The following is a 12729-nucleotide window of genomic DNA, read 5'->3' as shown; positions in this document are numbered from 1 at the left end:
GCATCTCGTTTAACTGCAGTAGTATACTTATAGACTCAGGTGGTACTTAGAATTGGGCTATAACAATCAGTGTTTTCAGATTTTCCAACACACTGGACTTTGAAACACATTTTCCTAAGAGTGAGGAGTTCCCCATATCTGAAGCTGGGCTGTATAATGATAGTGTCACTCCCACTCCCCAACTCTTGGGGTACCAGTCATACTATAAGTTACAGGATGCTAAATTTGTTTTTCCTTACTGACAGCAAATCTTAGGGCACCCTGAGATACTGTTCCTACTTTAAATTAGAAGAAAATTAAAATTACTCTTAAAGATACTCTTCTTTACTCATGTATTGTTAGCCTGTTGTTGAACATTAATCATCCTTTGTTTTATTTTCTAGGCCAGACTTCATCTTTTCAGAGCTGTGCGTTCTGTGCTAGCCAATGGAATGAAACTTCTTGGAATAACACCTGTATGTAGGATGTAATTTCTAATTAAAATAGCAGCTTTTTAATTAATGAATTCTAGTTCTCTATTCTTATATGCTTTGTTTAGAATTTAAACTATTCTGTATCAGAATCTATATTAAGCCTAAGTGATTCATCAACTTATTAAATCTTTATCTTAAAAAATCATCTGAGTTCCTTCATGGTCCATAAGTACTAAACAGAGTTTTGTAAAACTAACTCAAATCTTCTAAAATTCACTGCGGTCTAATGGGGATAAAGGATTAAACTCCAGCTTGAGGTTTTTTACAGTGTCATTCTTCCAGAAACTGTTCTCATAACTGAGATTACCTAATGTTCACATCAGATAAAACTGATGAAAACATTTCAATTTTCTTATAATAATGGCTAGTTCTGAATCAACTTAGGGACACCAAAATTAAGCTTTTTTGCTAATACAGATGAGAACCACTCCCAGAGAACAGATCTTGTGCTTATCTTTCGTTAATCTGTATGGGTAGGTAACTCTTATTATGTGAACTTGGGAACTGAACAGATTTAAATAACAAGGAATTACTTACAGGTATGGTACCAGGATCTTTTTGTAAAAATTAGTCCATTAGTTAAACCATAATTTGAAATGGAGTTTCTTCAACTTTTTTTTTTTAATGTTTATTTTTGAGAGAGAGAGAGAGACGAAGTGTGAGTGGGAGAGGGGCAGAGAGAGAGGGAGACAGAATCCTAAGCAGGCTCCAGGTTCTGAACTGCCAGCACAGAGCCAGACCTGGGGCTCAAACCCACGGACCGTGAGATCATGACCTGAGCTGAAGTCGGATGCTTAATTAACCGACTGAGCCACCCAAGTGCCCCTGAAATGGAGTTTCTTACACCATTTCTTTCATGTACCTGCATATCAACCAAGGATATTTTGCATGATTTGTTTAGGTAACGTGGGATGTGCTCTGTTTGATTAGTACAGCTATCCTCATCTGCCAGTATTTCCATTCAGGTCTACTATAATTTATCCTAAATGTTGCTACTAAAAATCTCCTGAATGCGAATGACAATCATCTACTTTTACAATAGAGAAGCAATTTAGCATGAACCAAAACTTCTCTAATTGAATGAACACAGTTTTATATTGGCAAGTATGGTACACTTTCTTAGTCCTAGAAAAGACTTATCCATGCAGTCTCAATTTTAAATAAAGGTAGCTTTCACATTACTATTTTTTTTAACCTGTATTTTTGAGAAAGCACAAGTGGGGGAGGGGCAGAAAGAGGGGGGCAGAGGATCTGAAGTGGGCTCTGCGCTGACAGGCTAACAGCAGTGAGCCTGATGTGGGGTTCAAAGTCATGAACAATGAGATCATAACCTGAGCCGAAGTCAGATGCTCAACTGACTGAGCCACCCAGGTCCCCCAATTACTAATTTTTACTTAATCATTAATATTTCCTTAGCACAAACTAGCCATGGAATAAAAATGTGTAACTGGAACATGTTTTTCATGTCCTATGTCCTTCTCCACTTGTTTGGAGAAACGTTCCCCCTTCCCAGATCTGTGGTAGCCACCTCAGTATTTGAACTTTGAGTGAAATGACACAGGGACAGTGATGGTTAGAGGCCAGTCTTTCCAAAAGCAGCTCCCTGAAGACTGTTGTTTATGATCTCCTATAGCTTAGAGCCCTAGTTCTGATTGTAGTCTTTCTTATAAAGTATAGCTTCAGGTTTGCCAAGAGTTGGTTTATATGTCATCAGAGAACCCTGATACAGTTCCAACATAGAAAAAATGAAAAATTTAATGTTTTTGGTGTTTTTTTTTTACATTTTGCATTATTTTAATAGTCATAATCATGATACAAAAAGTGATCACAGATTGCATATAAATAAATTAAGTTTATTGCTGAATTTCCCCATTAACATTATAGAAAAATTTTTAAAAACACTAAAATTTCACAAATTATTGACAGCCCAATAGTTTTAAACATACTTTATAAAAAAAAGTACAAAAGTGACATTAGAAATATTTTTTGAAGAAAAGTAGATCATCTAACAGCAAAGAAATACGAATCCAGACAATGAATGGCACAAATACAGCACTTAACAGGAGTACTCTGTCACCACCCAGAAGTCATTGCCTGCATTATGAAATAGATTCAGTTTGAGAAGTTAAACAGTTTGTTTCTGAACTAGCCTGGCTTGCTTATGCCTCTCTTTTGTAAGAAAAGAGCTAGCTGGGTCTTACTGCTGCTGGGATGAAATACTGTACATGAATTGGAGAACAAGGAGGGGTCATCCTTCTCCCCTGGTTCCTGAACAAGAAAACAGTTCGTACAGAAATGGCTTTGGCACTTTAACCCTTAACCTTGTTCCAAACCTTGTTACTTGAATATTGTATCCTCACATGATTTTTTTGTAATATCATACCCTCTCCATACTTTTTTATATACATTATATATACAATAAAAGTCTTTCATTCTGAAACAAAACAGGTTGACCCAAAACAGGTCACATTAAATCTTTGTAGCAGTTCATTCAGATAGCTTTCTTCTTAATTCTTATGACACAGTTAACATGTTTTTGTTTAAGCTACCTTCTCGGATTGACTTAAGGCTCTAGTTTAATGCAAACAGTTTTTGTCTTGGTAAGAGTCTTTTGAGGCTGAAATCACACACCACTAACTCTCTCTTTTGAAGTTGTTTCTCCCTGTTGGATGGATGTAGTGTCTTGTCTGGGTAATCCATAGAGATATATAGAAACACATACAAGAAGAGTACCCAGAGCAAAGGTGGGTGCTGAAAAGAAAAAAAAATTAATCTGTATCTGTGTCCTTAAAACTATATAACAATCCATTTTAAATTTTTTTTTTTTTAATTTTTTTTCAACGTTTTTATTTATTTATGGGACAGACAGAGACAGAGCATGAACGGGGGAGGGGCAGAGAGAGAGGGAGACACAGAATCGGAAACAGGCTCCGAGCCATCAGCCCAGAGCCCGACGCGGGGCTCGAACTCACGGACCGCGAGATCGTGACCTGGCTGAAGTCGGACGCTTAACCGACTGCGCCACCCAGGCGCCCCCATTTTAAATTTTGAAATCTTTCAATTACAGGTTTATACCATTAGATCATATGGAAAATACATCTATCAGTGTTCTATTTTTATAGATGGTAAGGTTTACAGAGAGAATCAATTCTGGCTCTCCACCCCCAAAAAAGGTACAAAGAGACTGTATGCTTTGTGAGAATACGAGTATGCCTGTCCCAGACCACTGACAAAGAACATACTAACTTCCCTATATGCTAAATTTTTAAAGGATTATTATTATTTTTTTTTTAAGAGAAGCTTAAGGAGGTTCCATGCTGAGCCCAACATGGGGCTCAATCCCATAACCCTGGGATCATGACCGGAGTCCAAATCAAGACTCGACACTCAACCAACTGAGCCACCCAGGCACCACCACCCCGCACCATATGCTGTAATTTAAAAAAGAGCAGTGGAATGTGGCTTTTCCATGGTACTAGAAACCTGTAAAAATTTAGAGTAAAAGGTAGTTGAGCACAAAATTTCAAGTAACCAATGACTCAAAATGATTGAAGATTTCTGAAAAGGAGATGAAATGATGATAGTACAATTTCATTTTCTGCTAGCCTTGTCTTTTTTCTTTGTTTTGGTCTTAATCCCGAAAATCAGGACATAAATTACAACTTGCCCAAACTTGACAAGTAAGCATTTCATACATAAATGTTTATGTCAAAATCTATGTCAAAACTGTATATTGTTCCAAACTGAACCAAATTCTGTATGGAGTACAACAGCACAATCTTATTAGTTTTAAAAATGGCTTGCAGAGAAATGACATCAAGCTATGATTTTATTAGTTCACTCCTAACAAGAGAAGACTAGCTTTCCCGTCAAAAAAAAAAAGGGGAGGTAAGTTAAATCTAAATAGAAAACTGGAAGATTGGTAAGATGTTCTAATTGAAAAGCATTTTTTTTTTTTTTTTTTACTGCCCCCAAGTATTCCTTAGGAGAAAAGGCATAAGGATTTGTTGAGCATAAGGATCAGAAGTACAATTAAAAGTTCACCAAAATCAGGTAAGAAATGTATCTAAAGGAGGGCCTATAAGTAGTGATACTGAAATGGTAAGTGGTTGGCCTTCTACAGAATACTTACTGGGTGCCAGGCACTATTCTAATCACTTTACCTAAAACAACCCTAGGAGACTATCCGTCCCACTTTACAGATGAAGAAACTGAGACACAGGTTAAGTAACTTCCCCAAAGTTGCACAACTAATAAATTTTTTTTAAAGATTTCTACAAGCTTGATGTTCCTCTATTTGCATTTATAACAGTCAATTTTAAAATCAAACATAAATACAGGCCAAGTCTGTTTCTTTTACTTATTGCCGATATTTCACAGATTGTGGTATAATTGATCAGTAAGGAAAATGATTATTACAGCACCCTGAAATGTTAAATAAGTCAGGATCCAACTTAATGCTGGGTGTAGGCTAGGGAAGTCTATATTAGAAGGACTAGTACAGTGATGGTGCCAGAATGCCAGCTATCATAATGAATTTTGTACTAATTACATATTATAAGAAACAAAAATACCTTTATACCTACGTCCAAAAGTTAGGAAGGTACAAACTAAGGGGGACATGAAAGAATTTTCTGTTCTTTCCCCCTCATAAAAAGCCTTGTTTACTGTAACTGCACTGCTGAAAATAATCATTCCCTAAAGCCCTTGTATTTCCTTGCAAACCTAATCATACTATATTCACCAAGAAGTATTCAGGTTGTCTTGAACCTGGTATCTAAAACCTGGGAAACAGGGAGGTCCTGACTACAGAAAGGCTCTTTGTAGTAACTCAGTAGCCCTGTCACTTTCAGTAGAACCAATACCCCTCAGCTAAGCTCTAGGACCATGGAAACAACCTCAGTACTGCTGACCCACATCCCATAAGATAATGAACTTCTGCATTTGTAGAATAAACTAGTAACAAAACAAGGAATTTATGACCAACTGCCATATTTAATGAGTCAAGGAAGTGAGAAGCTCTTTTAAAAACTTAAAAATACAAACTAAGACATACTTATCTGCAACCCAAATAGCATCACTGAAGCAATGGTAGAAAGGACAATGGCTGCTGCTGCAGAAAAGCCCTTCATGATGTTGTCTGTGTACTTGACCACAACAGAAGTGTAGAGGCCTCCAACACTTGCAAGAACTTGTATACAGAAAGAAAGAAAATCTTAACACTCAAAAAATGAAACATTCTATGATGGTGAAGCAGTTTTCACCCCCAGAGATGCCATACTAATTTACCTAGGAAAATACGATTTTCCTTAGAAGCAGCCATCTGAGAGAGTTTGTACTAAAATCAAGTAATAGTTCCTATAAAACAACATTGTTTTTCACATGCCCAGAGGGCTATGTGCTCTACTACTAAATTGTACACATTTATTGCTAACACATTAGATACTACTGATCGTGAAGGCAAAATTGCTTTGGGAGAGTTACACCACAAAGTCAATAAAACCAAAATTACATTTTCAAACGTGTTCACAGTAGCAGAGGAACAATTTCAAAATGTTATCAAAGGCTTAAAACAGACTTTTTTTTTTTTTTTTAAAGGATCTACCCAGAACTTGTTAATTCCTGGATACTTACAGATGACAAACCAGACATAATATGTGTAACCATAGAAAAATCCTTTTTCTTTAATTTCAGCTCCATCTGACAAGTAGACGCCAACTAATGTCACAACAATCCCTGATAGATACATTTGAATGTTTCTCACCCAGAGGGAAGTGTCTGAACTCTTTAAAACTTTTTCAAAGTACACTCCTGGAAAAAAATTAGATATGCAAATATGAAAGATATTAAAAATTAATTTAAAATTCCCTTCATTTAGACAATAACCTAGACCTATGACAATGTAAAAGTATATGATTCAGGGAACAAACACATTTTACATCAAGTGCACATTTATTATGCTGGTTGTGACACATGGCATTTTGACATTAGCAACATGTATTTTTATAGAGCATATAAAATTAGTAACTAAGAGGGAATTTTCTAACCCACATACAACAGGAAACTCATAAATTATTAAGAACAGTTTCTCCCATTACTGTAGCAGTAAGATCACAGAAGCTTTCTGTTAATGCCAATAATAGACTTCTTTTGGTCAGCAGGAAAACTATACTACTAGAGTCAATTATCTTAATCCTATCCCTCTAATATCTGCCTAGTAATGAAAACTCCCAGCTTTACAAAATAACCTATATAATAACCGCTTGGGATTTTTTTCAGAGTAACACAACCAAAATAAAATTTAAATAGAAATTGCTGAGTGAAGCCATATTCCTTTAAAGCAGGGTTCCACAAACCAAGTTCTTAAACAATGTCAGAAAAACCATGAACTCACTCACTAGATAATACATTTTGTATGTATGTGCATTTTCTTGGGGTTGAGGGTCCATAGTTTTTCCAGATACTCCAGAAAAGCAAATGACTCCTCATCATACACATGCAAAATCACATACCACTAAGTTTTATACTTAAAGTGAACACATGGAGACATTCAAGGATATTAAAGATTTTCATTATAAACAATTACAGACTTAGAAACTGCCACTCAAATACTAATCAACTAAAAATTATAATGGAAAAAAAGGCTGTTTTTGGTGAATGTGTGCTAGAGCCAGAGAACGGAGAGAAACATGTAATGGTTATTCCTATTCCAATTTTTAAAAGTCTAATAGCATATTTCTTGGGTAACTCAATTTTTATTTCTAATTTGCTAGTTCCTAAGGATAAAAATTTAGCATGATGCTATCATTAAATATATGTCTCAATTTAGATCTTCCCCTTTTATCAAAGATCTTTTTCACAAGCAATATTTCACTTCCATATCCAGCCTACTTTCCTAGTCAAAAATAAAAAGAATCCTAACTCTTGAAATAGCACAAATAAAGATAAATAATAAAAACATAGCTATGACTAATATACTCTTTACTAAAAAAAAATTCAGGTTCTTCTCTATTGGAACTATTTCTAAAACATATGTTGCACTTAACATTCACACCTTGTCTCTTCTTAAGTGGAGGATTGTTCCTACACATATGACTCTAGACTTCCATGCTTATTTTATGTTAATGATTTCGGTTCTCATCCCTCCCTTTTTGGCTGTTACTTTTATGTATTAACTTTTCGGTGAGGTACTCTCCACCCCACCCCCTTTTCTCCCTACTCCATAATTCCTAATCTATTAGAGGAAGAACTTGAGGGTAACAGGAAAAAACAGATACTGAGCTGGCAACTTCATATCCCACAGCAAGAGGATATTGCCTGAAGATAGTGCCACTTCCAGGAAATGGAAAGAGGTACAGGAGCTTTCTAACTGCTAACTTGTCCATTGTTAGAAGTCTTTGTTCACTTTTGGGTTCTTATCTGGACTGAAGATGGTCAACATGACCTAAATATGTTCTTAGATTACTGCAAGTATGAGTAATGTCTTAGGTCTGAACCGAATTAAACACTACCACACATTTGCTGAAAAAACAGCTGACACAAAACTATCAGTAGGAAGATAAGCCTTATTGGGAATAAAATGGTTACAATAAAATAATATAAACTAGATCCCTATTAATGTTTTTTTAGAAAATTTAACAGAATAAAGCAATGCATTTATGATTTACCTGCAAATCCTGAGCACAATACAGCAATAGCTATAGCGCCAAACCCTAACAATGGGTTCTGTTCCACCTGCAATAATGTTTCAAAAGTTATTAGTGACTCATAAATAGAATTCATCCAAGAGATCAAATGACTACAAAAATTTGTTATGGTTCTATTGAAAGTATGTGCCACATCAGACACAGCTAGTCTACAGACTAAGATAGAAACAAACAAAAGGCCATCCCAGAGATTAACCAAAGCACTTAAATTAAAAAGCTGTCCCTCAAATTGCAGCCATGCTTACCGAACATGTGTGCCTATTCCTAATAACAGGCAGGCAGTCATCCTAGCACAGAATTTTGCACTGTCAGCCTGCCTCTTAATTTTATTTTTTTTTAATTTTTTTTTTTTCAACGTTTATTTATTTTTGGGACAGAGAGAGACAGAGCATGAACGGGGGAGGGGCAGAGAGAGAGGGAGACACAGAATCGGAAACAGGCTCCAGGCTCTGAGCCATCAGCCCAGAGCCCGACGCGGGGCTCGAACTCGCGGACCGCGAGATCGTGACCTGGCTGAAGTCGGACGCTTAACCGACTGCGCCACCCAGGCGCCCCAACCTGCCTCTTAATTTTAACTTCTGCCACCACCTTAACTCAAGCCCTAATAGCCTCAATCACAGAAATGGTAACAGTTTAACTCTTGTATTTCCTATCACCTGCAAAATGAAGTAACGACTTTAAGATTTCCTACTTTACTAAATTTCTATCAAATATTAATAGTATCCTTCTATGTACCAGATATATTGTCTTATGTACTAAATGAATAAAAATAAAAGATGATACACAGCTGTGGTTCTTAAACAGTTCATGGATGAGAGAGATTGACAGATGTATATAATAATTCTGTGCTAAAAGATGCATGTATATGTGCCCTAACCTATTCCAACTTTATTTTCTCTTTCTTCCCTAAACTAACCCTTAAGGAACTTTCATCAGCCTTTCCTCAGAGATAAATACTATCTCAGTAGTAACACTGAAACTAAAGAGTAGAGACACATGACTATACTATGACAAGCACATACCTTATTCAAAATAAACAGCCTGATATAGGTGAGTATTGCTTTATGTTAAATGTCTGAGAGAGAAAGCTTGGTCTAAGTGATTGCAACTGTTATTGTTATTAATGACTTACTAGCAAAACGCGTGAACAGATGACATAAAAAGTTTAATGGTCATCACTAGAAAATAATATGGCTTCCCTAAGAATGAGACATACCAAATTTCCTTATGAAGGGATTCCTAGTTAGTATGATGAGGAGAATTCTATAGAGACAGTATATTTTGAAAAAAAAAAAAAAAAAGACAAATCTACATAATATTTTTGTGAACAAGACAGAAATGTATTGAGAATAGTAGTACAATTCTATCCATAGCTGAGTGAATTCTCATACAGCAAAGTGCTAATGGAATAAAATCAAGCTACACCAACAACCAATACCAGTTTGCTAGGCATATGAATGAGCCACTTTAGAAACATCCCCTAGGCCCAGTCAGGCCTTCAGTTGACTGCTGCCATAGCCAGTATCTTGATTGCAACTTTCAAGAGACCTCAAGCCAGAACTACCTAGCTAAGGCACTCTCAAATTCCTGGCAGACCTATAAAAACTATGAGAGAAGAGAAGGATTATTGAGCAAAAGGGGGAAAAGTACAGCTAAAGAGAGATCTAAAAGCACAGCCACAGAACTCTGGTCCTCTCCTGTCTAAATTTTCAGGGAAGACCCAAAGACATATTTGTCGAATCTGTAGAACACTAACACTCAAAAACCTAATAATGGATAATAAGATCTGGAAGGACCTCAAATGCCTGAATGATGAACCAAAGCTAACAAGATACTAAAATAAATACATCCTGCATTTTGGTTAGAAGCAGCAGCCCACTGCACATGACACATTTGAAATAAACTATGTTGTGTGAAACTCTGTGTATAATCAGTTATTGAATGGCTATCTTCCCTCCACCTCCCCCCAGAAACTTCTAGGCTAATTTAACAAATCTCTAGTATTCAGAACAAAAGAGGTAATTCACAAGTTACACTTCATCTGCTCAGTCAAAGGCTAGAGACAGTGTGAAGTTTTAAGACTACTGAGGAATAATGAATGCATCTAGAAGAGAAATACAAGGAAGTATTGGGGCAAGAGGAAGGGAATCAAGAAATCTCTAGAAAATACAGAAAGAAACAACAAGGTTGTCTCAATGGGGAGGAAAAAAAAGACCTGGAGGGTGGTGATGTGACACTCCTCAAATATCCAAAGGATTATCCTATAGAGTTGGTAGGGAACTGAGTTATTCTGACAAGAACAAAAAACAGAGGCAGTTACAAGAAGCTGCACTTTGCTTAAAATATGAAAGAACTTTTTGTAGTGGTCCAAAAGTAGGAAAACTGCCCAATAATCTGCTTTAGCTTACTAAGCTTTTCACATACATTACCTATGTGCGGTGGACCTAACATCTTTCCTAATGGTGTGAAGTGTTAAAGTTCATATTTAACTTTTGTTTGCCTTATTTCCCAATAAATTTCTTTCTCTGCAAGTTCTACAACTAAATTAAATGTGCAGTGTATATTTGATCAGTGTTTTGAAATGCCACCAGAATATAAGCATGTTTAAATATCATGTAAAACCATAAACATTCATTGTAACCTCATTTTCCAGGGGTGGGGGGGGATCCTCCATGTAGTTTTAGGCTAGAAACTACGTAAAAAATAACTGACTTCCTACTTGCACACGCCCTCTATACATCTCCAGCTGCCTCATACCTCTAGGAGAACCATAGTCTTTTATTTGCTAAAAGGTGAAGAAAGTATTCAATTGTAAAGGAAACCTCCTGAAGGTCATTCACTAGAGTCCCACTTCCTAATTCTCTTTGGGAAAATAACCTATAAAGTATACAACATATTTTTGAAAATCAGGTAGGTACCATTTAAGTCTTGAATTGAACATTAGAAAGGCACTTTTGGCCCTGTTTTAGTTATATCAGTAAAAACACTACTCCCCCTGTAATCCCTATCACTGACAGTGGGAATGTGTGCAAAAAGATTACAAGAAAAACTTTCTGAGTTCAGAGAAAGGATGAAAATTAGATGAAGAAAACTTCCCTTGGTGTTGGTGTTCTTGAGAAAAATGCCTAAAAGAGGCCTGTAAGTTCTGAACATACAAACTGTATGAAATTGGCACAATTTTAGTAACAGGTTAGCTATTAACTGTAACTTTAAACAAGTCACTTCTTGAGACTTCAATTTTGTGGAGTCTGAATGGCTCAGTCAGTTAAACAACTGACTTAATTTTGGCTCAGATTGTGATCATGGGATCGAGCCCCATATGGGGCTCCACGCTGAGCGTGGGGCCTGCTTGGGATTCTCTCTGCCCTTCCCCGACTCGCGCACACATGAGCTCTCTCTCTCTCTCACAATAGATGAATAAACTTTTTTTTTTAATGTTCTGGGATTTGTCTAAAAAAAGACTTCAATTTTGTCATCCATAAAATGAAGGGGATTGATTACATTAAGGTACCTTCCATGTCTAACATATTTTATGCATATTCTCCTCCAGAAAAATAGACGAAGGGGGACAATTAAGTTATATTATTATTAATAATAACATTATGATAAGGGAGTAAAAAAAGCCTATCTGTAGGGCAAAGATTATTTTCAAAGAAATGTACTACATTCATCAATGTGATGGTCTAAAGTGTTATAAGATTAAGGAAGTGTTCTCTTTTAGTTCTGGTGAGCGTTTTGTTTCTTACCACAACTTTTGTAGCTTGAGCTGGTTTCCACTGTACAAGTATGACTCCACCACATAGCATAAAAACTGAAATCCACTGTAATTTGCTGAGTGTCCTGTTTAACATTAAAACAGTACATAAAGCAGTGCAGGGAATCTTCAACTGATAGGTCACCTACAAACAAAACAATAAATTAATGAACTCATAACATTATTGTCTGACACAAATATTTGATATTAATAGAATTATGGAGAAAAAAAAATGTGATAAAGGGCTAATAAGTCTTTTCACCATAAAAACTTTTTTGTTTTTTAACTTGAGATTTTACTTTTCACTTTTCATTGTCATCTACCTCCACTTACCTGGTATACTGCTGCATCCAGATTGCTAAGAGCTAGGAAAGCCATATTGTTCTGAACAGCATACACTAATGATGGCACACTTAACTTCATCAGTTCCTTGGGGCTCCCCAAGACATTTTCTCGTAAAGACGCCTTGAATCTACCCAGACTACCAGTTTCTCTTTGAAAACAAAAGGGTGAGAAAGGGGTGAGAAAGAAAATTAAAGAGCTTTTTTTTTTTAAGATTTTAAGTAGTCTCTACACCCAACTCACAACCCCAAGATCAAGAGTTGCATGCTCTATCAACTGAGCCACCCAGACACCCCAAGAGCATCCTTTTGATAAGAATCCTTCACACAGAATAGCCGTATTGTGTTAGGTACACTGATGTAACTTAGCAAACTTGTTTTTATAATTGTCAACTAATTTTAGATTAAAAGAAACATAACTGCATAAAAGAAAAACAATTACAAGTTCTATTTGG

The 12729-nt window shown here is 36.2% G+C and overlaps 2 protein-coding genes across 5 annotated transcripts in view; one reads left to right on the top strand and one right to left on the bottom strand.

The window, feature by feature from the left end:
- The window catches only part of RARS2 (arginyl-tRNA synthetase 2, mitochondrial), an 82690-nt gene that overhangs the window by 67708 nt on the left and 2253 nt on the right, over positions 1-12729 (top strand). For 2 of the 3 annotated variants that reach the window (XM_086707392.1, XM_025925369.2), the window contains exon 20: positions 384-618. In XM_086707392.1, the coding sequence (XP_086563518.1) occupies positions 384-470 (87 nt within the window). In that variant the 3' untranslated portion in view covers positions 471-618. Of the gene's footprint in view, positions 1-383; positions 619-12729 lie in introns of those variants that run through there. The other variant, XM_086707394.1, reaches the window with a different exon arrangement.
- The window catches only part of SLC35A1 (solute carrier family 35 member A1), a 33999-nt gene continuing 23575 nt past the window's right edge, over positions 2306-12729 (bottom strand). For both annotated transcript variants that reach the window (XM_025925499.2, XM_086707395.1), the window contains exons 3-8: positions 12267-12426; positions 11926-12078; positions 8141-8207; positions 6108-6284; positions 5530-5664; positions 2306-3224 (exon numbers count right to left, since the gene is read on the bottom strand). In XM_025925499.2, coding sequence (XP_025781284.1) covers positions 3097-3224; positions 5530-5664; positions 6108-6284; positions 8141-8207; positions 11926-12078; positions 12267-12426 — 820 coding nt within the window. In that variant the 3' untranslated portion in view covers positions 2306-3096. The remainder of the gene's footprint in view (positions 3225-5529; positions 5665-6107; positions 6285-8140; positions 8208-11925; positions 12079-12266; positions 12427-12729) is intronic.

Source organism: Puma concolor, chromosome B2, assembly GCF_028749965.1.
Source record: "Puma concolor isolate L17-30 chromosome B2, mPumCon1.1.hap2, whole genome shotgun sequence".
NCBI lineage: Eukaryota > Metazoa > Chordata > Mammalia > Carnivora > Felidae > Puma > Puma concolor.
This window is presented reverse-complemented; position numbering and strand designations above follow the sequence as displayed.